The sequence below is a fragment of the Lepus europaeus genome, chromosome 15 (assembly GCF_033115175.1).
Source record: "Lepus europaeus isolate LE1 chromosome 15, mLepTim1.pri, whole genome shotgun sequence".
Classification (NCBI taxonomy): domain Eukaryota; kingdom Metazoa; phylum Chordata; class Mammalia; order Lagomorpha; family Leporidae; genus Lepus; species Lepus europaeus.
The window spans coordinates 31,720,607-31,748,385 of NC_084841.1; the positions used below are offsets into that span (position 1 = coordinate 31,720,607).

Here is a 27,779-nt window from a genome sequence, read left to right on the forward strand (position 1 = left end):
TCTGGGCTTCTGGCTTTGGCCTGGCCCAGCCCCAGCCATTGTGACCATTGGGGGAGCAAACTGGTGGATGGAAGATCTCTCACTCTCTGTCTCTCCCTCTCTCTACATCTGACTCTCAAATAAAAAAAAAAAAAAGGAAAACCTGTTGGACATGCAGGATTTTAATGAGCCAATAAAAGCATTGGGTGGGCTTTGATATTATAGATTAGGAATTGAAAAACTACTGAACAACTGACAAAAGTTTAAGAGCAAACACAGGATATAAAGGGCATTAATAGAAATTCAATTTCTCAGGGACAGTGTGATGTGGCGCACATAGGCCAGAGGAAATATAATGCTTTGGCAAAAATTCAGAAATTGAGGTGTCATACCCATGGAGACCTAGCAACACCTAAAATTGTAAGAGATTCAAAGATTGCTGGCACAGTTGGACAGAGGAAGACAAAGATGGAGACAGCTGCTTCAGCTACAGAACGATGGAAGAAACAGATATTTATAAAGAACAAAGGGCTACCACCTGACAGCAAGTTATTAGTCATCAAGTGAGAAAATGAGAAGGTCAGGTGAGTTCAGAGGAAGCTGAGCTCACGTTAAACGAGGGCAGTATAAGGGGCGGTGTTTGAAGTCAGGTTGAGATTTAATCAATCTTGTTCTCTTTGGCTAAGTTACTTAACCTGAGCTCCGAGGCTCTTAGCTATAAAATGGTGAGTAAATGTGAATTGATGGAAGGCTGCTATGAAGACTGGCACAGAGCCCAGCACACAGTGCTCAAGTAGCCATGATTATCACCTGCTGTCAGTCCCGCCAGGATCTTCTAGAAGCAGAGAAAATGTAAGAAATATGACGACGTTGGGGATAGGCAGTGATAAGTGAATTTAACTCAAATAGAGATTACTAGAATAAATATTAGGAAGTTATAGATCAGATGGACCCACATAATCTCATTACCTTGAAATCCTGACAAAAGGATTTGGGTTTGGCTGTCATAGATCATTGGAAACAGTCATAAGCTCATACCCAAAGCAGTAGTTAGGTAGATGTAGCCAGAAGCACTAACGATACACTTAGGGAAAGGCACAGAAGGCAATGAGCAGTCTGCTGAAATAATCCAAGTGTGAAATAATGACCTTCACAAGGTAGTAGCTGCAGACATGGAAATAAAAGGACAAAAGGAGGAGACATTTGTAAACAGGAATGGATTCAATTTGAACTTCCCAACCTATGTGCTCAGGTGTTTAAGCAAGTTGAGGCACTGATCTTCTAAGGCCTTGGGGAACATTCTATCCCCCAGCGAGCAACTACTTCCAGGCACAAGTAGCCTTTTTTCATTTAACCTGTCAATCAAATATCATTGTTTCCTGTGTGTTTAGAAGATGATGTGAAAGTTCTGAATCACTGAGCCAAAGTGCTTGGTACCAGACTGCATGTAAGGGAAGACGGAAGAAAGCCAAAATGACCGCAATACTTTTATTCTTCCAAACAAGGTAAAGCGTGCTGCTGATGCCATAGGTGCGAAATGGAATTGGTTTGGGTGTTTCAGAGGCTGTGCATAGGAAATACTTAAGTGAATAAATAGTGGGGAAAACAAGATTGCAATACAGAGGAGAGGTAACTTAGAGCATCTGCTTTGGTCATGGAAAGCAGTCAGTTACATTTGCTAAACCACCCTTCAGAGGGTGTGCATTGATGGATTGCGTCTAGCTCTGTCCCCTTTATTCTTGGTTCCACTCTAACAGCCTGTTATCGTCATCCTCATCTTAGGCAGTAATATATGTTGAGGAGATGAACTTGGGCAAGTGATGGGATCAAGTTCCCACATTTTTGCCTATGCCCCCTTATCTCTGTGTTCGGGACACTTTTGTCTGTAAACTGGTATCAACAAGCGGGAGTCATGACTAGGCGTGGCTGCCTGTGGGTAGATGTGGACATGTTCCTGGCTGCTTGTAGCTGTGTGGCTCTATGTAGGTGGGTGACTGCATGTGGCTGTATGTAGATGTCTCTTTATGTGTACACGACTGCCACCACAGACATGGATCGTTTCTGTGGCTCCACTGCTGTCGGGGGCAAGCGGCTGCTCCTTGTGCATTTCTCACGGTCACTGTGAGTGAAGGAGATAAAAACCCACTAATGGCTCTGAGTTCTTCTCTGACCCGGCAGAATCCGGATCAGCTTTTCCTGGGCACTAAGCCCCGGGCAGGCAATATAGCATCCTGATATTTATAGATCATGCAAATATGGGAAGATTAGGTAATGCATTGATTGATACAATAAGATTCAGAATGATTTGTTGACTGTAAACTAAGAAAATAAAAATACATACAACCATGCAATGATACTTAACGTCACTGAGCCTGCGCAGTTAAAATTGGTTAAGATGGTTGATTTTAGCTCATGTGTAGTTTACAATTCAAGGCACCACCGTGGTTCAGGCAGCTCTTGGGTCTGCAACCTCCCGTATCAGAGTCTCTAGGGTCAAAACTCGCCTCAGATTCTTTTTTTTTTTTTTTTTTGACAGGCAGAGTGGACAGTGAGAGAGAGAGACAGAGAGAAAGGTCTTCCTTCTTGCCATTGGTTCACCCTCCAATGGCCGCTGCGGCTGGCGCATCTTGCTGATCCAAAGGCAGGAGCCAGGTGCTTCTCCTGGTCTCCCATGCGGGTGCAGGGCCCAAGCACTTGGGCCATCCTCCACTGCCTTCCCGGGCCACAGCAGAGGGCTGGACTGGAAGAGGAGCAACCGGGATAGAATCCGGCGCCCCAACCGGGACTAGAACCCGGTGTGCCGGCGCCGCAAGGCGGAGGATTAGCCTGTTAAGCCACGGCGCCGGCCTCGCCTCAGATTCTGATCCAGCTTCCTGCTAATGTCCACTCTGGGAGGCAGGAGGTGATGGCCCAAGTAGTTCGTTGCGTTCTTGCCAACCCTGTGGAAGACCTGGACTGAGTTCCAGGCTCTGGCTCTCGCCCTGGCTCAACCATGGATGTTGCAGGCATTTGGGAATGAACTAGCATATGGATAATTTTCCTCTCTCTGCTTTTCAGTTAAAGAACATAAATGAATAAATATAAGATTTTAAAAATAAACAAACAATATACATATTTATTATGAAGTCCAACATATGAGGGGATCTTAAAACTTTTGGAAAAATAGAATTAAAAAAGTTTATTTTAGGGCAAAAATATTTTGAAATCTATGGAAATTTTTTTCACAATATGCATTTCCATAAAAACTGAATATCATTGCTGCGTATATATTTATATATATGTAATGCTTATGTATACATTGTACATATTATACAGATTATATATAGGTGTGTGTGTGTGTGTGTGTGTGTAAAATCAAAGTGTGAATGAGTTTTAAGGAAGCCTTAAAGAAAACGTCTTACATTTTGCTACATGAATTTTTGGTTTTCCTTTGGGTCTCTCTCCAAGAGAGAAAAAAATTCTCCACTTGTAACTTGGTAAAGGTCAAGATATTTAATTAAATAATTTTTTGGTAATATTTTGTACACCAACCACCTGCCTACTGTAGAGAGAAGCTAGCACGGGAGGGGCATCTTGGAGGAGGATGGAGTCTGCGGGCAAGCCTAGAGCTGTGACTATGGTGCAGACAGAGAGAGAGGAGTCCTGGAAGTGGACGTTTGGCACTACTTTTTAACAGATTATTTATTTTATTTGAAATGCAGAGTTATAGAGAGACAGTTACCTTTTATGGCTACAGCTGGGCCAGGCCAAAGCCAGGAGCCTGGAGATTCTTCTGGGTCTCCCATGTGGGTGCAGGGTCCTAAACACTTGGACCATCTTCAGCTGCTTTCACATGCATGTTATCAGGGAGCTGGATTGGAAGTGGAGCAGCCAGGACTTGAACCGGTGCCAGTATGGGATGCCTGGTCACAGGTGATGGCTTAACCTGCTACACAGTGCTGGCGCCTTGGCACTGTGCTTAAAGTGCTGCTTGAGATGCCTGAAAACCATACTGGAGTGGCTGGTTTGAGTCCTACTCTACTTCCAATTCCAGCTTCCTGCTAATACACACCCTGGGAGGCAGCAGATGATGACCCAACTACTTGGGGCCCTGCCACCCACATGAGAGACCTGGGTTGAGTTCTGGGCTCCTGGTTGTGGCCTGGCCTGACCTTGGCTTTTATAGGCCTTTGTGGAACGGACCATTGGATTAAGGACTCTGCTTTTCAGTCTGTTTTCTCTTCTTCTCTGCCTTTCAAATAAATTAAAAATAACAAAAGAAGAAGAAGAGGTTTTACCGAAGAGGTCCTTGGCATATCTCTGTGTCATCTCTACAAGCACCCCATCAGGTCAGCAGAAAGACTGCCCAGGATTCATCCAAGAAAATGACAGTAACAAAAACCAAAGCAAATAGTTTGGAAAGTTTTAGTAAGCCCATAGAAAAGCTGAGAAGGGGTCAGGGTGGAGCTCTGTTTTGTTTACCTCTTGTCTCAGACAGCGAAGCTCTCAACCACTTCCCCTTCTAACACCTGACAACCAACTTGTGCCTGAGAATGCGCAGAGGATTTCTGCACAGCCCTGGGTGCCTTGGTGCCTCCACAGCCTGTGTGTTGAGACCCAGATCTAAGTGGACCACTGTAAGGAAGGCATGACCACCTCAGGGTTTCCAAGACTTCTGAGCCCGGAAACAGGTGAGGCAGAAGAGCACGTAAAACTCCAAATCTACTCCGTGGCTCTACAGCTATATGGCAGTAATTTTAAAAGTTCTCCGAAAAGTTCAAATGCAATGTAAATGTATTTTGGTGAAAGATTTTTGAAATGCATGCATAACTGTTTAATACTACAATGTTCCATGAACTTTCTGAAGATCGCTGTGTGTTCTCAAGTCAGTTTATTCCCTTACCCCTTTCTCCCATTCATCCCCACCGCCATCCCTGCCACTTCCTCTTTTCTCTCTTCCACAAAACCTAGAGTGATGGAGGGGCGGTGAAAAGGGAGAGAATGATGTCAAGGTTGGGGATGGGATGTGGCTCTACTCTCGTTTCTGCTTCAAAGGTGGCTCTGGATAGGCAAGTGGAAAGGTATGGTTGAGGCGATGGTGCCTTGCCCAAGCCTAAGGGGTACCATACATACTGTTACACCTACGTAATAAGCTCCACCATTCCTGTGAGAAACATAGCTTGCTTGAAAAACAGGTGTATTAGGAAGGAGCCTTATCGTTTTGGCTTTCTGCTGCAGGTTAAACTTTTTGTTTTGCTGGATGGCATCTGCTTATAACTATTTTCAGAGAATTTGTTGTGTAAAGTGCAAGATTGCAGTAATGCCCCAAAGAAAACTATCAGACCAAGGCATTTGCATTATTTTCCCTCTCAGCCATATCCCTGCCAGTTTTTCTGCTTAGCCTGAGGGTGCTTCTGAGAACTCTCAGGGCTTCATATGCGTGGTTTTCGTATCCCAGAAGCTGTTCCCTTGCTTCACTGTATTCCCCCTCCAATTAAATGATCCCAAGTCTCTTAGGGAGCCTCAAAAGAGTTCAATCTATTTCAGTGATTTTCTTAAAGTTATTAAATGCCATAATCCAGAAGCAACCACAAAGGCCATATGTCTAGTCTACCACAATTTTAAAAAAGTATGTATATGAAAGAGAATGACTCAGAGAGAAATAAGGAATTTTCTGATCTGCTCAGGGATTGAAATTTCTTAAAACGAGATCTGTTAGTAAAATACATATACATCTCTGCACTAAACAGTTGGTAAATATTCATGGGCAGGTGTTTGGCACATTGGTTAAGCTATTGCTTTGGACACCTGCATCCCATAGGGGACTGCTGGGTTGGAGTGCTGGTTCTAGTTCGGATCCCAGCTTCCTGCTAGCGTACACAGTGGGAAGCAGCAGATGATGGCTCAAGTACTTGGGTCCCTGCCACCCACATGGGACACCCAGATTGAGTTATGGGCTCCAGCACCGGCTGTTGTGGGTATTTGAGGAGTGAACCGTAAGGTCAAAGATGGTTCTCTCTTTCAAATAAATATAAATAAAAATCCATCTTTGTCAATCCTCGTGTGGGTGTGTGTGCCTCTGTAGGAGGCTGAGGTGGAAGGCATGGGGAACAGAACCTTACCAAGACAGAAACGAGAATAGGTTGACCGTTGTTAGAGGGATACCTCTTGTGAGTTCCTGAATGGGTCTTAGCTGAGGATTCACCATTGCCCCATATGGCCCCAGCAGCATCTCAGAGTGAGGGGAAGAGAAGGGAGTTTTATTGAGAACTGTTCAGGTCGATGTCCACACAAGATCAGGAGCAGGCTTTTGTACAACTTGAGGGGCAGTAATAATAGTTAGGATCCTTATTCAGTGCAGGTTACTGGGGGTATCTATTTCTACTTGGGTTTTCTTTTCTTTTCTTTTTTTTTATTTGACAAGCAGAGTTAGACAGTGAGAGAGTGAGACAAAGAGAAATGTTTTCCTTCTGCTGGTTCACCCCCCAAATTGCTGCTATGGCCGGCGTGCTGTGCCAATCTGAAGCCAGGAACCAGGTGCTTCCTCCTGGTCTCCCATGTGGGTACAGGGGCCCAAGGACTTGGGCCACCCTCCACTGCCCTCCCAGGCCACAGCAGAGAGGTGGACTGAAAGAGGAGCAACCAGGTCTAGAACCCAGCGCCCATATGGGATGCTGGCGCTGCAGGTAGAGGATCAACCAAGTGAGCCACAGCGCCAGCCCCAGGACTATGATTTAACAAAGGAAAACCTTGGAGAGGTCCAAGATGGAAGAACAGGGAGGGGGCTTACTGCTTTAGTCTAAGGGAAGATAGTTTAAAAAAAAGGGAGAGAGTGTAGTCTTAGGGAAGAGTTAGGGGAAAACGGCAGAGGAAATTTCACGCAAACTAGAGGGACACTGTGAACCTATGTGGAGGGTGTGGACATGCACAACTCAGGACCTCAGCTGCTGAGAGCCTCAGCACCAGTTTTGGAGAATGAGGTGAGACTGGGCTGTAGCAGTCAAAGCCACTGGCAGTAAAGCTGCAGGAAGAGACTGGCATGGGCCCAGCTTGGCCTTGTGGGGGACAGTGTACTTGCCAAACTAGAGGATAAAAAAAGGGGGCATGTTTCTCTCTCCCCGACCACTCTGTACCAGTGTCCTAGAACAAGCCCAGTGAAGGGGGCATGCCATTTTGGACACACATACAGCTGTGCTGGCTAGTGTTTGGGTGCCTAACAACCAGCTGAATAGAGATGCCTGAGAGTCTGGCTGGGAGAACTGACAGAGGTCTGGGTGCTCGTGACTGTGGGAGGCTTGTGTGGCAGAACTGTGAAAACACTGGCTGTGTGGGAGGGTGCAGGTTGTGGCTGGGACTTTGGGCAGTCACCGTGGGAGGCTCCACATGCTCGGAGCTCCTCAATTCCCTGGTGAGGGTCATTGTTGTGGGATCTGTGCTCACACCAAGGACTGCACAGATCCTCATTGTGGTTCTCGGGGCAGCATGGACAAATATTAGATCCACTTCTCAACAGAAACCCTATAGGCTAGACAAGATATATTCCACGTCTTAAGAGAAAAATACTATCAACCCAGAAAAATGTACCCTGCAAAGCTCTCATTTATGAATGAAGGTGAAATAAAGACCTTCCATAACAAACAAAAATTGCAAGAATTTGTCACCACTCATCCAGCCTTACCAAAGATGCTTTAAGGTGTGTTGCACACAGAAACATGGTCATCACTATGAAAGAAGGTGAAGGCAGAAAAATCTCTCAGTAAAAGTACAAAGGAAATTGAAAGTAAACAATGGGAATATTTATGGAAAAAGGGCAGGGCCAAGTTATTTATCAATAGTAACCTTGAATGTAAATGGCTTCAACTCTCCAGTTAAAAGACACAGACTGGCCAAATGGATTAAAACACAAAACCCATCTACTTGCCACCTACAAGAAACATATCTCACCAACAAAGATACCTGCAGACTGAAAATGAAAGGATGGAAAAAGATATTCCATGCTAACAGAAACTAAAAAAGAGCTGGTATAGGTAATATCAGACAAAATAGACTTAAACATAAAAACTGTTAAAAGAGGCAAAGAAGGGCACTGTGTAGTGATTAAGGGATCAATGCAACAGGAAGATGTGACTATTATAAACGTATATTCACTTAATTACAGGGCACCTGGCTATTTAAATAAATGTTAAGGGATCTAAAGGGAGACACAGACTCCAACAGTAGGAATGGGGGACTTCAATACCCTACTTTCAGTGAGGGACAGATCTACCAACAGAAAATCAGCAAAGAAACAACAGAGTTAATTGATACTATAGACCAACTGGACCTAATGGATATCTACAGAACTTTCCATCCTACAGTTGCAGAATACGCATTTGTCTCACCAGTGCATGGAACTTTCTCTAGGATTGACCACATGCTAGGCCATAAAGTAAGTCTCAGCAAATTCAAAAAAATCAAAATCATACCATGCATCTTCTCTGACCACAATGGAATGAAGCTGGAAATCACCAAGTCAGAATCTCTAGAACATATGCAAACACATGGAGACTGAAAAAGATGCTCCTGAATGAACAGTGGATCATTGAAGAAATCAAAAAATTTCTGGGAACAAATGAAGATGACAATACAACATATCAAAACTTATGGGATACAGCAAAAGCAGTGTTAAGAGGAAAGTTTATAGCAACTGGTGCCTACATCAAAAAACTGGAAAGCCACCAAATAAATGAGCTATAAATGCATTTTAGGGATCTAGAAAGACAGCAAATAAAATCCAAAAATAGTAGGAAAAAAGGAAAAATTAAAATTGAATAAGCAAAATTGAAACAAAAAAACTATATAAAAGATCAGCAAAATGAAGAGCTAATTTTTTGAAAAATGAAACTGATACACCATTTGCCCAACTAACCAAAACAAGAAGAGAGAAGATCCAAATCAATAAAATTAAAGAAGAAAAAAGAAATGTAACAACAGACACCACAGAAATATAATGAATCATCAGAAATTACTACAAAGAGCTGTATGCCAACAAACTGGGAAACCAAGAAGAAATGAACAGATTCCTGGACACATACAACCTACCTAAATTGAGCCATGAAGACATAGAAAACCTAAACAGACGAATAACCAAGACAGATATTGAATCAGTAATAAAGACCCTCCCAAAAAAGAAAATCCCAGGACCAGATGTTTTCACTGCTGTGTTCTATCAGACATTTAAAGAACTAACTCCAATTATTTGCAAGTTATTTAAAACAATTGAAAGGGAGGGAACCCTCCCAAATTCTTTCTATGAAGCCAGCATCACCTTAATTCCTAAATCTGAAAAAGATACAACAGAAAAAGAGAACTACAGACCAATTTCTCTGATGAACATAGATGCAAAAATCATCAACAAAATTCTAGCCAATCAAATCCAACAACACATCAGAAAGATCATTCACCTGGAACCAAGTGGGATTTATCTCTGGTATGCAACAATGGTTCAACATTTGCTAATCAATCAATGTGATCCATCACATTAACAAATTGAAGAACAAAATCATATGATCATCTCAGATGCAGAGAAAACATTTAATAGAATACAACACCCTTCTGTGATGAAAACTCTAAGCAAACTGGGCATAGAAGGAACCTTCCTCAACATAATCAAGGCATTTTATGAAAACTTAAGGTCAACATCCTACTGAATAAGAGAAAAGTTGGGAGCATTGCCACTGAGATCTGGAACCAGACAAGGATGCCCACACTCACTATTGCTATTCAATATAGTCTTGGAAGTTTTAGAGCCATTAGGCAAGAAAAAGAAATCAAAGGGACACAAATTGAGAAGGAAGAAAGTCAAACTATTGCTATTTGCAGATGACATGATTCTGTATAAAGGGGATCCAAAAGACTCCACTAAGAAACTATTGGAACTCATAGAAGAGTGGCAGGATATAAAATGAACACACAAAAGTGGCAAGATATAAAATAAACACAGCCTTGTATACACAGACAATGCCACAGCTAAGAAAGAACTTCTGGCTGGCGCTGTGGCTCAATAGGCTAATCCTCTGCCTGCGGTGCCGGCACACTGGGTTCTAGTCCCGGTCGGGGCGCCGGATTCTGTCCCGGTTGCCCCTCTTCCAGGCCAGCTCTCTGCTCTGCCCTGGGAGTGCAGTGGAGGATGGCCCAAGTACTTAGGCCCTGCACCCGCATGGGAGGCCAGGAGAAGCACCTGGCTCCTGGCTTCAGATCAGTGTGGTGCGACGGCTGCCATGCCGGCTGCGGCAGCCATTGGAGGGTGAACCAATGGCAAAGGAAGATCTTTCTCTCTGTCTGTCTCTCTCTGTCCACTCTGCCCGTCAAAAAAAAAAAAAAAAAAAAAAAAAAAAAAAAAAAAAAACTTCTAAGATCAATCCCATTCACAATTGCTATTATAAATTATTATTATAAATAATAATTGGAATAAATTTAACCAAGGATGTCAAAGATCTCTACTATGAGAAGTACAAAACATTAGGGAAATAGAAGATATAAAAAAATCTTCCATGTTCATGGATTAAAAGAATAAATATTATCAAAATGCTAATACTATCTAAAGCAATTTACAGATTCAATGCAATCTGTAAATGCATATGCATATGCTGAAATCCACATGGAAACACAGGAGACCTCAAATAGCTAAAGCAATCTTACACAACAAAAACAAAGCTGGAGGCATCACAATACCAGATTTTAATACATACTACAGGGCAGTTTTAATCAAAACAGCTTGGTATGGGTTCGAAAACAGATGGACAGACCAATGGAACAGAATAGAAACATCCAAAATCAATCCATGTATATACAGCAAACATATCTGATAAAAGAGCTAAAATCAATCCCTGGAGTAAGGACAGTCTCTTCAACAAATGGTGCTTGGAAAACTGAATTTCCACATGCAGAAGTATGAAGCGAGGCCCCTACATTACACCTTACTCAAAAAAAAAAAAAAAAATCAACTCAAAATGGATTAAAGAACTAAATCTAAGACCTGATATCATCAAATTATTAGAGAAAATTGGGGAAACCCTGCAAGACATTGACACAGGCAAAGATTTCTTGGAAAAGTCCCCAGAGGCACAGGCAATCAAAGCCAAAATGGACAAATGGGATTACATTAAATTGAGAAGTTCTGTACTGCAAAAGAAACACTTAGTGAAGTGAAGAGGCAACCAATGGAATGGGAGAAATTATTTGCAAACTATGCAACTGATAAAAGATTAATTACCAGAATATATAAAGAGATCAAGAAACTCAACAACAAAACAAGCAACCCAGTGAAGAAATAGGCAAAGGACTTGATCAGGCATTTTTAAAAAGAGGAAATCCAAATGGCCAAGAGACACATGCAAAAATGCTCAGGATCACTAGCTGTCAGGGAAATGCAAATCAAAACCACAATGAGGTTTCACCTCACCCCCACTAGAACGGCTTTCATACAACAAATGCTGGCGAGGATGTGGGGAAACAGGTACCCTAATCTGTTGGTGGGAATGTAAACAGGTAAAGCCACTATGAAAGACAGTATGGAGATATCTCAGAAATCTGAATATAGGGGTTGGTGCCTTGGCTTAGTGGGTGAGGCTGCTGTCTGCAGTGCTAGCATGCCATATGGGCACCAGTTAGAGTCCTGGCTGCTCCACTTCTGATCCAGCTCTCTACTATGGCCTGGAAAAGCAGTAGAAGATGGCCCAAGTCCTTGGGCCTCTGCACTCACATGGGAAATGCCGAAGAAGCTCCTGGCTTCAGATCAGCGCAGCTCTGGCCATTGTGGCCATATGGGAAGTGAACCAGCTGATGGAAGACCTCTCTCTCTCTCTCTGTCTCTGCCTTTCGATAACTCTGTGTTTCAAATAGGGGAGAGAGAGTGGGAAAGGGGAGGGTTGCAGGTGGGAGGGAAGTTATGGGGGGGGGGGGAAGCCATTGTAATCCATAAGCTGTACTTTGGAAATTTATATTCATTAAATAAAAGATAAAAAAAAAAAAGAAATCTGAATATAGAACTACTATATGACCAAGCCATTCCACTCCTGGGAATTTACCCAAGGGAAATGAAATTAGCATATGAAAGAGTTATCTGTACTCCCATGTTGATTGCAGCTCAATTCACAATAGTTAAGATATGGAATCAACCCAAATGCCCATCAGCTGCTGACTGGATAAAAAAATGATGGGATATGTACACCATGGAAAATTACACAGCAGTAAAAAAAAAAAAATCACAAAATTGAGTCATTTGCAACAAAATGGTTGAAGTTGGGAAACATCATACTTGGTGAAATAAGCCAGTTCCAAAGGGACAAATACCATATGTTCTTCCTGATCTGCGATAACTAATAGAGCACCGAAAAGGTAATATATAGAAGTGAAAATGACATTTTGAGATGCATTGACTTTGATCAGCCGTTGTCTCGACTGTTTAGGAACAGTTTTTTTGTTTGTTTTTCATTACTACTTGTTGAACTATTTAACACAGAGTTAATCATATGTGTATAAAGTTAATTGAAAATAGATCTTTGTAAAAAATAAGAATGGGAATAGGGGAGGGAGGAGGAATAGTGGTGAGAGAGTGGGTGGGAGGGCAGGTACGGTGGGAAAGAATTATCATGTTCCTAAGGTTGTAATTATGAAATATATGAAGTTTGTATTCCTTAAACAGGAGGTTTCTGGGGAAAAAATAGATCATCTTTCAAAAATAAAAAAGAATAACCTCTTAAATAAAGCAATAGAAATATATCCTCTATAAAATATCATTTATATATCAGACATTTCTTCTTTGTTTTGTGTTTCTAGACATTTTTCTTCATATGTCATCTGTGACATTTTACCATTTTTGAATATATTATGTGGCAAAGTAAACATATCCAGGGTTAATTTTAGCAAACTCCATTCACTAAACACTGGTTGAGCCAACACCATTTAGTACATTTAGGAAAGTTGGCACTTATAAACAAGAGAGTTTGTACCCCTGGCAATAATTCCTTTTCTTGGCTTTGGATTTACTTTCCTGTTCTTATTGGAGAGAAAACGTTTTACTCCTTGGAGATTTTGGGAATTTGTTCTAGCAGCGTAGGGGTATATGCCTGTTTGGTGGCTCAGGTGCAGCAAGGCCAAGGTGACTGCTGTTTAAAGGCGTGCCTAATTTCTGGGTACTCACTGGGTGGGCGGGGAGTCAGATGGAAGGATTCTCAGACAGCAGTCTCCTAGCCTCAACATCTTCAATCCACTTCAATTCACTGACTATATTTGGTTCTGTTCTTCTCCCATGACCTCCAAGTAATACCAGATGATCCTAAGCATTGTTAGAAAGTCAGCTATTGATTTTTTAAAGTTTATTTAATTTTTTTTAAATAAAGAGTTTGATGCCACTCAAAACCATTTTGAAGGGATTAAAATCCTTTTGAATTTGAATAAGTTTGAATCAATTTAAATAACACAAAAAATAGTAAGCAATCCAGGAGGTGGGTAGAGTATGCTTTCCTGTCCTACTGACTCATTTTTTGATAAGTACATCAAGGAGTGCATATCACCCCCCAGGGAAGAGGAAACTGGGACACTGAGAACTAGGCAGCCTACTCAAAATGAAACAGAGAGCAAGAGAGACTGTCCACACCCACTGGGCAAATCCACCAGGCAGGTGGTTCCCAGAAGTGGCCTAAGAGTGTTGCTGACTATGCAGTATCAGGATGAAAGAGAAGTGATCTGATAAATAGAATTCCTGCCAATATTTTGTCCTTTCTCTACACTCTCTGATTCTACAGGGTAAGATACTAGAGTATGAATAATATACTAGAGTGCTAAAATCATTTGGGCTAGAGTACAACAATCTGATACTGAACTGCAACAATTAAAAAAGTCAATGCTAAGTGCAAAGCATTCTGAAGCAATTTACCTTAACGAACTTAATTTTATAGGCAAAAATGGCTCCTACAATTAGTCAATGTTTACATTGGAACTTCAGAAAGGATGCCTTTCTTACTCTCTGTAACTGACTTCCAATTAAAATTTTATAGTTTTTTTTTTTTTTTTAAAAGGAGGCATGTGGAAGATTTGCTGTGATACTATGAATGCTGTGACCATGAGTAGTTTTAGATTCTTGGCTAACTTTGAGATCCACCTTAAATGGGCTGGATGTTTGAACAATCTCAGAGCTGACATCAAAATTCTTGGTTCCTCCTTCTAAGGGAGTTTCAGTCTCTCAGGTTTGTTTGTTGTCATGGTCACATGGTCATTCATCCACGTGGAGATGTCTGTCTGTCCTGAGTCTATAGAAGATTAAGTTACCTATAACTAAACACAAAGCAAGCTGGCCCAGTAGCCAATGGTTCACATACAACACTAGTAACCAGTATGTTTTCAAAAAGGCAGGATTAATGGATTTTGTAGAGGTCAAACCAGTAGGCTGGCAGGGCAATCATGGAGCGATAGAAGCGTTTTCCTGGTAATATCTGGATACAAAAGGAGAAAACCCAGAACTTGGGGTTCGGGGGAAGGGCTTAGGGGTTAGCAAAGCTCCCTCAGAAGAAGTGACCTTTGCGGTCAGCCTTGTGGTACTGCAGGTTAAGCTGCCACTTGCGACACCATTATCCCATATAGGTGTGCTGGTTTGAGTCCTGGCTAGTCTGCTTCCAATTCAGCTTCCTACTAAAGCACCTGGGAAAGCAGTAAAAGATGCCCCAAGTGCTTGGGTCCCTATCACACGTGTGAGAGACCAGGATGGAGTTCCTAATACCCGGATTCAGCTTGGTCCAGCCTCAGCCATTGTAGCCATGAGGGGAGTGAACCAGTGATGGACAGCATTTTTTCTCTGTCTCTCCCTGTCATTCTGCCTTTAAATAAATGAGTGAATGAATAAAGAAAGCAATAAATCTTTTTTAAAAAGTGAACTTTAAGTTCACTATTGAAATATGCGTGTTTCCTAGAGGGACAGGGTACCCTAGGTATTTTAAGTATTCCCGTTAGAATGAACAAAAATACTGCTAGTGACACACTCTAAGACAACACTATCTAATTTGGCAGCCACTAGCTACATACAATTTAAGTTAACAAAATAGAAATTCAGCTCATCAGTTGCACGAGTCACATTTCAACTGTTCAGTAACTATGTGAGGCTGGTGACACTGGACAGTCCAAACAACAGCACAGCAATTGCTATCGGCCAGTTCTGGGGTACCACTAGCAGCCAAGCACCACAGGGCAAGGGTTAAGGGAGGCATGTGGCAAGAGCAGGCCTGGGGATGGAGTGGTGGCCTTACAGATCATATTGTGCAAATCAAGCTGTATCTACCAGGTCAGATGTCAGAAAACCGCTTCTGTAAAGGACCCAATAGTAAATATTTTTGGCTTTTGGGACGTCATCTTTGCTGGAACTACACAACTCTGCTGCTGTAGCCTGAGAGCAGGCATGGACAACACATAAATCAATGAACATGGCTGGGTTCCAAAAATCACTTTCCTTGTAAAAATTTACAGTGAGCTGGGTTTGGCCTACAGGCTAATCCCTGCACTGGGCCACTGAGAGCCATTGGAAGTGTTTGAGCCAGGAAACTGCATAATTAGATGCGTTCCAGAAAGATGATTATGCTAGCAGAGAGAGGATGGAGTTCCGAGGTCTGAGTTGCAGTTCTGTAACAGCCTGGTCAAAGAGAGTAAGGGTCTGAATTTTGAATGAAACCTATTGGAGAGAAGGCAATGATATGTGTTGATAACTTGGGTGTCAGGGTGCTGGTGGCAAAGGAGAAATATCAAATGACATAGAAGATGGTAGCTGTTCTCACCAAGTTGCAGAATGTCAGCGGAAGGGCAGATACAGGCAAAGATGGTGGCATTTGAGGTGCTGGACACGCGAGTCCTAAGCCCAGGGCTCGCAGCTGAAGTCTTGAGAGAGTTGGAGGAGACTCACAGAAGCAGCAGAGCACCAGGGAGGTGAGGGCGGCACCCTGAGTAATACCCAAACAGAGGGTGTGTGTTCGAAGGGGACGGGGAATGAGTTGATAGCAGGGTGGGAAGGAGAATCAGGGAAAGAATTGATAGCAGGGTGGGAAGGAGAATCAGGCATGAATGCTATTACAGACAACCAGCAGTGACTTTCAAATGCCATTGAGAAAACTAAAACTAAACCAAACCAAACCAAACCAAACCCATTAGGTTTGGCAACTAGGAGACATTTTTGGAACCTTATGCAGAAAAGATTTCATAAGACAAAATAAAGCAAAAAGATCACCACCAAAATGCCTGGAAGCTGCTTATTTAAAGTTAGCATCAAGTGGACCGATTGTGACTTTTCATGTTCTTGTTTTCATCTTTGGTGCTAAGCGTGAGGATTACCTGTCTGGAGAGAGATGATTTGGTGGCTCCGAATTTCACCTTGCAAGTGACAAGGTCCAGTGATCACACTTTGTGGGGGAAGGAGAGCAGGTGAGGTCATGTCTGGGCACTTTGCGGTGATCTCTGTTTAAACTTTTTGGGTGGAGCAGCTGGATACCTTCTTGAAAGCGATTTCAGGTAAGTGAACACAAACACAGGGACCCTCTTAAGACAAAGGCCCCTGGGGTTTTCTACATACCTGCTCTCGATATGTGTCAATATTTCATCTGCAAGTTAAACATACGTCATTACAGCTGTCAGACAGAATCCTGTGATTGGTCAGCATTCCATACCCAATCTAACGGTCAAAGGACTAGTCATTGCCTCCATGGAAGCATTTAAGGTGATGATTTATAGCCATCTTTGAAGAGGTTTATATTAGGAAAATATTTTGCATGCCTTGTGGATGAATGTACCTCACTCAAACTTTGAGCGACTTATTTAAAATATTGCTTTTAAGACATGGAAAAACTGACAAAAACAGGTTCATGGTTTGCAAGAGTGTTTTTTGAGAGACTAAGCATTAGTAGTAGATCTTGCAGGAATTGCTTAATTTAGAGCATAAAAATCCGAGGGACACACATTTCTGGACACTTTAATTTTACCTCTAGAAGTCACATTAAGGGAAAATAAAAGAGTGACGATAATGACAATAAGAGCAAAAGTAAAATAAGAGGCCCCTTTATTCCCAGTAACAGATTACCTCGCCGGTTAGAGAAGGTCTGGACTGGAATTAGTGTCACTGGAGTTCGGCTCCATTCTCTATATGGACGCCTCTGTTCTTCCTGGCCACAATATGCCTGGGAACGTGTTGGAGGGATAACCTCCAAGGGGCTAAGAGTTCAAAGTAAACTGAATGCTATGTGGAGTGGTATGAAAAAAGAGCCGGAAGCTGTTTATGTGTCTGGTTTTGGCTGCTAAGATGATGACAATGAGTACCACAATTAGACTTTTTAAAGACCTTTCAAGAATTTTAACTTAGAAAATTTACTTATAAAAATAAGATGGGGAAGGACATGAATAAATATCAAGAACAAGAGTGCAGTGAGGGAAAGGATGAAGAATAGCTCCCCTATAACAGAATATCTCCTAACAATGGAAAAGCTAGGAGAAGGTGCAAAAATAAAATACGGATGACGTCAAAGCGAACCATAGTGCACAATACTCTCACCCTGACAAAAACCGGGAAAAGAAATATCTGAATAGATATCATCTTAGTTTCATACTTAATTCCTTCCGTAAGTCAGAGTCAATTCCAAATACATTAAAGAAGGAAGAAGGGAAGTCAGCAGTGTGCAGACCACAGAAGTTATCCCAAAACATGTTCATTTGAAAGATATGGCACCAGGGAACACCAACTCACTTAGTGGGAAACCTGGTATGCAACAAAAACCAATAGCAATAAAAGAAAATGCAAACAAAAATATATCAAATATTTGCACAAATGAGACCAACATGTAACACATACTAACACTAAATAAGAATTTACATATGAGAAGATCACTTAAATGTCAACAACTAAGACCTCCTCCCCATACATCCTGTAAAAGGAAAAATACAAACATTAAACTAATAAAACTGAAAGTGTTCAACTCAGTGGTAATGAAAGGAAATGGACTTAAAACACCTCTTTTGTATTGTTCATTATATAATCAATTCAGAAAAATCGTAAAAATCTCGTTCTGTCAGGTCATATACCTGTAAGGTAATAAAAACCTATTTTTTTAATCAGCCTTATGACTATTCTAGGCAAAGGATGCAAAGTAAGAAAATAATATTCAAGTGTCTATATGAAAATATTTGGTTCTTCTAATAGGAAAGGTTCTGGTAGCAACAAGAATAGCTAAATAAATTCTGATATCTTGACTTCATGGAGTGTGCTACAATCAATAAAAGGATGATGACTAGTGTGTGGGGAAGATGTTAAAGCAAAATATACCAACTTGGTTTATTGCTTATTTCAAGCTGAAATCTCTGGAAGAACTGTGATTTCTGGAAGGGCCATTTAGCCCATCTTTTTCCTACAAGCAGCAGACCCTAAAGACTGTTATAAGCAGGGCATCTGTCACATCCCAAGGTTGGAAAATAGCCTTGATCATAGGAGACCGGGAATTGGGGATGCAAGGAACCTCACCAGTGTGATGTGACCTTATCTCCCCAACTTCTGCTTCCTCCTCCCCCATTCCTACGATTTAGAACTCTATTTCCTATCTCCATTCCTTCACACACTTACTGTTCTGCATCTGAAAAGCATAAAAGCATCATGCCTTGGGCCTTTCTTCAGACTTCATTCTCTTCTGAAGATCCGCATGAACATGTGAAATGATTGAAACTTTTGCTTGTCTCTTACTAATCAGCTCTGGTATTAATACGACTTCTAGATCCAGCCAAAGAACTCACAGAAGAATTAAAGGGTAGGAAAGGGAGTCATGGAGCAGTGTTTGTGAATTTTTAGCCTCAAGCGAAAAAACGCTGTGATAATTACATGAAGTGTGTAATTGTGTGGATAAAGACTAAATGATCACCTGCTCTCAGGGAAATAGCTATGGCTGTGAATTGTTTTTCTTTTTAAGTTGCCTTTCATATATTTTGGATGACAGATACAAAAAAAAAAAAGAAAAATATCATTGTAAACAAGAGAAGAAGAATGGAAGAAATCAATCAGTGTAAATTCATCCCAGTTTTTTGGAACAAGATCACAACATAGGACCCATAGCACAGTTAACTAATAATTGGTACCAAGCTAGTAATACCCACAGACAGACATATGGGGAGACTGGTTGACATTTAAACTTTCTGTCCGCATCTTATAAAGAATTCCAAGCACATAGAAAAGTTAAAGTAGAAGCTGCGAATGAACGCCGGCATCCTCGCACTGAGATTCCACACTTGCTGGCTTTCTCTCTGCTTGCTTTTACCTTATCACGTGTATCCAATTACTCGTTTTTTGGATGTGTTTCAAAGTAAGTTACAGACATCCAGTTCAAATTTTAACCACCTCGGAGCTCCCCCTCAGAGTGAAGCAATTACAGCAGACCTCATTTCCCATACCTACACGGTGGATGTCAGACAGACTCAAAGCTGGCTGCCTATCAGAAGACAACGCTTTCCAAACCTTGGTCTGACTCTGTGTATCCACTACGGTATACTTTGTTCAACTTACAGATGATTAAAGCGGGAAAGGGAAACCATCTGGGAGCCGGCAAATGGCGAGCAGCGAAGACATCCACACTGCACAGCGGAATACCTGAATACGATTCCTCCCTGTGGCTCCTGACTCGGACTCCACCCCAACGCAGACCCTGGGAGGCAGCCATGATGACTCAAGTAATTGGGTTCTTGCCACTCCCATGAGAGACCTGGATTTTGTTCATAGTTTCTGATTTATGTGGCCCAGCCCGTCATTGTAGATGTTTGGGGAATGAGGCAGTGGGTGGGAAGTCATTCTTTCTCCCCCCCCCTCCCCCAAATAAAAAACGCAGGATATTTATAAAATAACAAAACAAAGGAAGGGAACCATCTTCTCTGGAGTCACCAACTCCAAAGTTTTCAGGAACAAAGCAGGTAACTTACAAAGCGGGCTTGTGTAAGCTAATTGGGCAGATCTGGTGAGGCAGGTGACCCAGCCTCAGTGTGGGGAGGCAGCCAGGAGAAGGGGAGCTACCCAGAGAACCCGAGAAAGTTGAGTTTACCAGGTAGACAAAGCTTCTACACTCAACCTGCCAGCTCCAATAAGCCCTATATTTTATCCAGCATCTCTCCTTTTGTCTCCACTGTGGGTCTAGGACCCTTAAAGGAACACATTTGTTATAATAACTTTGTACCATGTTAAAATCTTTCTTTAATTACAAGTATTTATGAATGCAGTATTTGTAGCCATTCAGTTAAATACACAACAGCAGAAACAAACACAGATATTACAAATGCAAGGATAGCTTAGGGTTCTAGCTTTTGCAAGATCTTTGCCCAAGAAAGCATTATTCTGTCACCTCTAGGTTGACTTCATGTCTGTAATGAACTCAAAGAAAAAACAATTTTCCCACTGAACGAAGGATAGGTCTGGCATCACTTCTGAGGAACGTTCTGGTGTGTGAGGCTTACAAATTAAATAGAAGGACTTACCATGTGGAAGGGTGGGCTAGTGAGAAAATGGGCATGTAGAAGAGGCAGGACGTATGAAATACTAAATATGGTTTTTCATGCCTAATTAGCCATCAAACATGGTTGTTCTGTGACTGTCTGAGAGCCACTCCCTTCTCTTTTTGCACAATTATCCAGCTCTCGGGTTAGCTAACTTTCACATCTGAGAATTGAAACCACCTGCACTAGGCATGCTCACTGGCTACAGGTGGACTTTGCTTAGAAATCAGAAGTTACAACAATTCCACCCTTACAGTCTTGTCTTTGTTTGCTTGATAGTTAACAGTTTGGAAACTCCCTACCTCCCCCTTGCCTACCCCCAGGTGGCTAATTTGAACAGTGTATACTCATTTGTCATTGCTATTGTGTTGGCTAGCTATGTTCTGCTATTAAAAAAAGAAAAAAAACAAAAAAACAAAAAACCCCACCCAGTCCTGAAATGCAGTCTCATGCAGTTGTGGGTATGAGTGATAAAATTAGTTTCTCTTGGATGAATGTCTTCTTGTGATAAACTCAACTACTTCTCTTTTGACATTGTGGTGAATAAAACTGCTAGTACTCTTTTGGACTATGTCCATACATTGACAAATCAAAATGTATTCATGTTAAATTAAGCCTTCCAAATGTCTATCAAAGTGTTGTTTTTTTTTTTTTACCAGATTCTGCTCAAATTCTTTCATCTAAATGTCATAAATCAAACTCAGCAGTTGTTTCTTTCAACTCCACTTTTCATCTCTGCCATGAGTTCCATAAATGTTGGGTTTATTGTTGGCTTATCAATTTTTATAGTTCATATCTTAGTACAAAATAGTGGTTCTAAGCTCTGGTTTTACAGCTACAGCCTTTTAAAAAGGGCACATAGTAAAATTCTGAGAATTTTTATAAAGAAAAATTCAATTTTTAAAATATTTTTAAAGAGCAAATATCATTGAGAGAGGGAAGGGAATGGATTTTATAAAGCAAAAAGCCCCAATATGCAAAAGAAAAGGAAATATTTTTCAAATACATTTTTAATAGTCTCCTTCCCAAAACAATGATTTTGACTTGGGTATGTTTTGCGGACTTTATTGATTAAACAAGTATTTTAGAATAATTTTGTGTAACTCTTGCTGTTTGACAGGTATTACTCTGAAGACAGTCACATATAAACACATACGATTCTTTTAATAGCCTTACTAGGTGGGGATTGTGATTGATCTCTTTATACTTAAGGGGAAGTAGAGGCACAGGGAACATAAGTTGTTCAAAGTCACATACTGACAATGAGCAGAACAGAGATTCACACCCAGGACATCTAGCTCCAGAACAGCTCATTTTCAACTCTGTTCACTAAAAGTTAACCAATTTCTACTTAGAATTACAGAAACACTGGCATGAGTGATGATCAAAATGGACTAAACAGTAAATGAATAACTAAAGCAAACTTTGGATGTTTGCATCATTTGCAGTCAACCTTCCCCCCACCAAAAACAGAAACCACCAGTACTTGAGTCACCAAACCAGCTTAATCAGAATTTCTGGGGGTGCGGTTTAAATAGTTATGTGTTTTAAAATCCAACAGGTAGTTCCAATTGTGGAACTTATCTTTAGATCAGTTTTAATATAGGAGATCACAAACTTTAGCATGGATCAGAATCATTTGGAGGGCTTGTTAATAGACAGGTGACTGAAAAAAAAAAGACAAGTGACTGGCCCCAACCCCATATTTTTTAATTTATTCAAGAGGTATGGGGGATAACCCAAGAAAAATCTAATAAAGTTCCCAGGTGGTGTTGCTATTGCTGGTTTAAAGAGTACTCTTTGAGAGCCAGTGTTTTAATAAGCTGGGCTGGGGTGAAGTGTGGTGATGGAGACCTGGAAGGAACTGAATTAATTTTTCCAGTATCTCATTAACCCCAATGCAGGAACTTTTGTCCTACTTTGTTGATTTATTCAAAAGGACTGATCAACAATGAAGGGAGGAAAGAGAGAGGACAGATAGGAAACCAAAGGGAAGTGAGGGAAAATAGATAAAGAGGAATCAACTCCTGGTTGGTCAGTGAAGGTTTTTGGCTTTCTCAAGGACTCCACTACACATTGGTGATAGATTAAATGTAAAATGAGAAGAATTTAAAGATAGTTACACTAAGAAAATCCTTTTATACCACAAAGAGAATAGAAACAAAAGGCAATGAGTGGGACTGGATGATGGCAGAGACAACCATGGGTTCAGGGTATGGAAAACTGGTTAGTTCAGCTCCTACAGGTTAACTTGGAAACCAGAGCTTGGGTCACTCTCTGCAACCTAGGGCAGGGGGAGACATATATTTTCCCTCCTGAGTGCCATGAAAGGAGACTGAAATGAACTGGTTCTAGGTTACACAGGGATAGACCAGTGGTTCTCAGGTGTGTCTGTAGGGGGTGGAGTAAGAGATCTTTCCCCCTCCCATACCACCGTATTTTAATTTTCATTTTATATCTGAAAATGATTAGAGTTGTCACAATGGGGGTGGAGTAGGGTAGGGATAACTGACATATTTGTTAGAGACCAGAGATGCTGCTAAAGATCCTATAATGTACAGGTGTCAAGGTTAGGAAAGCCTAGATCAAACACAGCCTGAGCCAAGGCCTAGGCCAAGATGCCACTCAATTTAGAAATAAATATGGTAATTTCTATTATTGTGAGCCTGGATCACTCAGCTGTCAGTAAAGACCTGGTTCTAAGATGGAGAGTAGTAGAGATAAGCCCAGAATCCAAGAGAGTGAATGAAGGCAAGTATAAATAAAAAACTAACCAACCAATCAACAGAACCTTCTCAAATTTTATCTACCACACAAAATACCAAAATCCAGTTCCTGGCTCCACCTTCCCACCAGTGCAGACCCTGGGAGGCAGAGGTGAAGGCTGTAGTAATTGGGTTCCCACAACATATGTGGAAGACCTGCACTGAGTTCCCAGCTCTTGATTTTGGTCCCATCCCAGTCATAACCATTATGGGCATTTGGGGAGTGAACCAGCTCTGTAATGTAAAATGTAATGTAATCAGCTCTGTAATGTAATGTAAGATGTAAGCTCTATTTCTCTGCCTCTCGAATAAATAGAAAAAAATTCTGTATGTCAACAGATCAACAAAAATCATGGGGGAAAGATTGAGACTTTTATCTAATAGGAACTCTAGACAAATTAGGATGGAGGAAATGGTTATCATTTTTGAAGAGATAATGGCTGAAATCTTAGGAATCAAAGAAAGAGTTTTAGATCAGAGGTTGGCTACTAAGGCCTGTGAGGAAAAATCTAGCCTGCCAATTATTTTTATGAGTTTTATTGAAGCACAGTTATGCTATTGGCTCATGTACTCTCTATAGCTGTTCTCACGCTGAATTGAACAGCTGAATCACTGCAACAGACACCAAAGGGCCGGCAAAGCCCATAATATTGATCATCTGGCTGTACAGAGAAAACATTTAAAGACCCCTGCTTTACATAGATACTTTGAGTAATAAGCAGGATTAATAAAAATAAATTCACTAAGCTGGCGCTGTGGCTCACTAGGCTAATCCTCTGCCTGTGGCGCTGGCATCCCGGGTTCTAGTCCCGGTCAGGGCGCCGGATTCTGTCCCGGTTGCTCCTTTTCCAGTCCAGCTCTCTGCTGTGGCCTGGGAAAGCAGTGGAGGATGGCCCAAGTGCTTGGGCCCTGCACCCCATGGGAGACCAGGAGGAAGCACCTGGCTCCTGGCTTCGGATCAGCGCAGCGCTGGCTGTAGCGGCCATTTGGGGGATGAACCAATGGAAGGAAGACCTTTCTCTTTCTCTCTCTCTCTCTCTCTCTCTCTCTCTCTCTCTCACACACACACACACACACACACACTAACTCTGCCTGTCAAAAAAATAAATAAAAATAAATTCACTTGTCTATGAAGCATAGCCAAGTTGTAGAACATAAAGAAATACCTTAAGGAGAATGGCAGAACTTCACTCATAAGCAGTGACAATTAGACTTGAAAACACATTTATATTAGTACAGTAAAAGTCAGAAGTCAAAGGAGTAAGTCTATAAAAGGTTGGGGAAAAGTAACTATCAACTTAGAATATTTGTACTCAGCTCAACTACAATTTCAGGGTCAAAATGAAGTTTTTAGTCATGTAATGGCAACTCTCATGCAATGCAAGTGAGAGGGAAATTGCAGCAATGACTTTCAAGGACATTTTGCTAACATTCAATACGCCTGAAGTTTCCCATGCTCTGTATAAAAGATTTGTCCCAGAACTGTTCGAAATATAAAACAATGTCAACAAACTAAACATTGGAGAAGCGATGAATAAACTGCAATAGAATTACACTGTAATTCAATAGATTGAACCAGGGCTACCTGTATACAGATGGAAAAGTATTGAAAACAGCAATCATCTACAACTAACTTATATTTGACTAAGGAACTGAAACCAATCCCTGGAGCAAGAACAATCTCTTCAACAAATGGTGCTGGGAAAACTGGATTTCCACATGCAGAAGTATGAAGCAGAACCACTACCTTTCACCTCACACAAAAGTCCACTCAACATGGATTAAAGATCTAAATCTATGATCTGACACCATCAAATTGTTAGAGAACATTGGGGAAACACCACAAGACATTCGCACAGGCAAAGAGTTCTTGGAAAAGACCCCAGAGGCACAGGCAATCAAAGCCAAAATGGACAAATGGGATTACATCAAATTGAGAAGCTTCTGCACTGGAAAACACACACTCAGAAAAATGAAGAGGCAACTGACAGAATGGGAGAAATAATTTGCAGACTATACAACTGATAAGAGATTAATTACCAGAATATATAAAGAGATCAAGAAACTCCGCAACAAAATAAACAACAAGTTAAGAGATGGGCAAAGGACTTAAACATTCCTCAAAAGAAGAAATGCAGGGGCCAGCGCCATGGCACAGGTTAATCCTCCACCTGCGGTGCCAGCATCCCATATAGATAGATGCCAGTTCTAGTCCCGGCTGCTCCTCTTCCAATCCAACTCTCTGCTATGGCCTGGGAAAGCAGTGGAAGATGGCCCAAGTCCTTGGGCCCCTGCACCCACAAGGGAGACTTGAAAGCATCTCCTGGCTTCAGATTGGTGCAGCTCTGGCCGTCGAGGCCATTTGGGGAGTGAACCAATGGAAGGAAGACCTTTCTCTCTGTCTCTCCCTTTCACTGTCTGTGACTCTGACTCTCAAATAAATAATAAAATAAAAAAAGAGGAAATCCAAATGGCCAAGAGACACATGAAAACATGCTCAGGATCACTGTTGTCAGGGAATTCAAATAAAAACCACAATGAGGTTTTATGTCACTCCAGTTAGAATGGCTCTCACACAGAAATCAACAAACAACAAATGCTGGTCAGTGTGGGGGAAAAATGTACACTAGTTCACTGTTGGTGGGAACGTATACTGGTATAAAACCACTATGGAGATCAGTTTAGAGATACTTCAGAAATCTGAATATAGCCCTGCCATATGACCCAGTCATCCCACTCCTGGGAGTTTACCCAAGAGAAATGAAATCAGTAAATAAGAGAATTATCTGTACCCCCATGTTTTTTGCAGGTCAATTCACAATAGCTAAGACAGAATCAAAATAAATGCCTGTCAACTGAAGAATGGATAAAGAAATGTACTCTATGGAATACTACACAGTGGTTAAAAAAATGAAATCCAGTCATTTGCAACAAAATGGATGAATCTGGAAAACATCAGACTTAGTGAAATAAACCAGTCCCAAAGGGACAAATACTATATGTTCTCCCTGATATGTGATAACAGAGCACCTAAAAGGAAATTTATAGAAGTGAAATTGATACTTTGAGAAGCAATGACTTGAACAGAGATTGTCTTGACTGTCCAGGAACAACCATTTTTTTTTTTCTTTCCTTAATGGAGAATGGGACTGGGAATGGTAGAGGGAGGAGGAGGTGGAGTGGGAGTGCAGGTACTATGAGAAGAATCACTGTATTCCTAAAGTTGTACTTATGGAATTTGTACTCATTAAGTAAATGGTCTTTTTTGGGGAAAAAAGAAAACAGCAATCAACATTGAAAGAAAGCAAATTTCAAAAATCATTTTAAAAAAACTAGGTGAAACAATACTATTGAAAGATCTTCAAAAAGTACAAGGAAAATGTATATCATGATAAAATTCTGCATGGATTTCAAACATTTTTCACTCAAACTTATCTTTTAATTCTATTTTTCATGGACTTTCTGAAGTTTTCTAGTGTGTTGTTTTTTGAATACACACACATGAAATAAAAGTAAAAAAACATGCCTGGGAAGGGTGGACAACATTTTCAAGACAGGTGTTTTTCTCCTGTGAGAAGGAGGGACATGGGACTGGAAAGAGAAGACTCCTTCCTGATCATTTTTTATATAGATGACAAAATAGTAACATGCATCCAGTACAGGTGGTAGGTATGCACACATTTATCATATTGTTTCCTAACATTTTAAAATAAGAACATGAGAGGAAGAAGAGTCAGATGTTCCGGAATTAGGAAAGTAATGTTGAAGTTAGCAAACAAAGGAACTGGAGCTCCACACTCACTCATTTCGAGAATAGGGGGCCGACGCCGTGGCTCAACAGGCTAATCCTCTGCCTTGCGGCACCAGCACACCGGGTTCTAGTCCCGGTCGGGGCGCCGGATTCTGTCCCAGTTGCCCCTCTTCCAGGCCAGCTCTCTGCTATGGCCCGGGAGTGCAGTGGAGGATGGCCCAAGTGCTTGGGCCCTGCACCCCATGGGAGACCAGGAGAAGCACCTGGCTCCTGCCTTTGGATCAGCGTGGTACACCGGCCGCAGTGGCCATTGGAGGGTGAACCAACGGCATAAGAAGACCTTTCTCTGTCTCTCTCACTGTCCACTCTGCCTGTCAAAAAAAAAAAAAAAAAAAAAAAAAAAAGCATAGGGGTGCCACATATTGAGTGCATTCTCAGATGGGCTCTGGGGAGTAACTCCCATCTGCTCCATAAACATGTTCTGTGACTGAAGATTATAACCTAGAATTTGAACTTCACGTCCTCAGCTTAAAACTGACTTGTCATAGCCAGGGATTTTTTTAAAAACACAATGAGTTAGATCTTGATGCAAAAAGTAGACGTCTCCTTTTGCAGAAGGAGAGCGCGTGAACGGCTGAGGTTGGGGCGGAGGGAGAGCCTGTGCCAGTGGTGGATTTCTGTGTTGGGGGTGTTAGCACCTCATTCAGGGCTGATGGACCCCCTCCAGCCTAAGTTTAAGGAAAAAAGTCACCTCTGTAACGCAGGACGTGGGT

General features: G+C 41.5%; 1 protein-coding gene across 4 annotated transcripts in view; it reads right to left on the bottom strand.

Moving 5' to 3' along the window:
• The window catches only part of FYB1 (FYN binding protein 1), a 179,158-nt gene extending 158,498 nt beyond the window's left edge, over positions 1-20,660 (bottom strand). Inside the window, exon 1 of one of the 4 annotated variants that reach the window (XM_062211987.1) lies at positions 20,473-20,660. In XM_062211987.1, the coding sequence (XP_062067971.1) occupies positions 20,473-20,475 (3 nt within the window). In that variant the 5' untranslated portion in view covers positions 20,476-20,660. Of the gene's footprint in view, positions 1-19,513; positions 19,768-20,472 lie in introns of those variants that run through there. The other 3 variants (XM_062211986.1, XM_062211989.1, XM_062211988.1) reach the window with 3 other exon arrangements.
• Between the last annotated feature and the right edge of the window lie 7,119 nt (positions 20,661-27,779).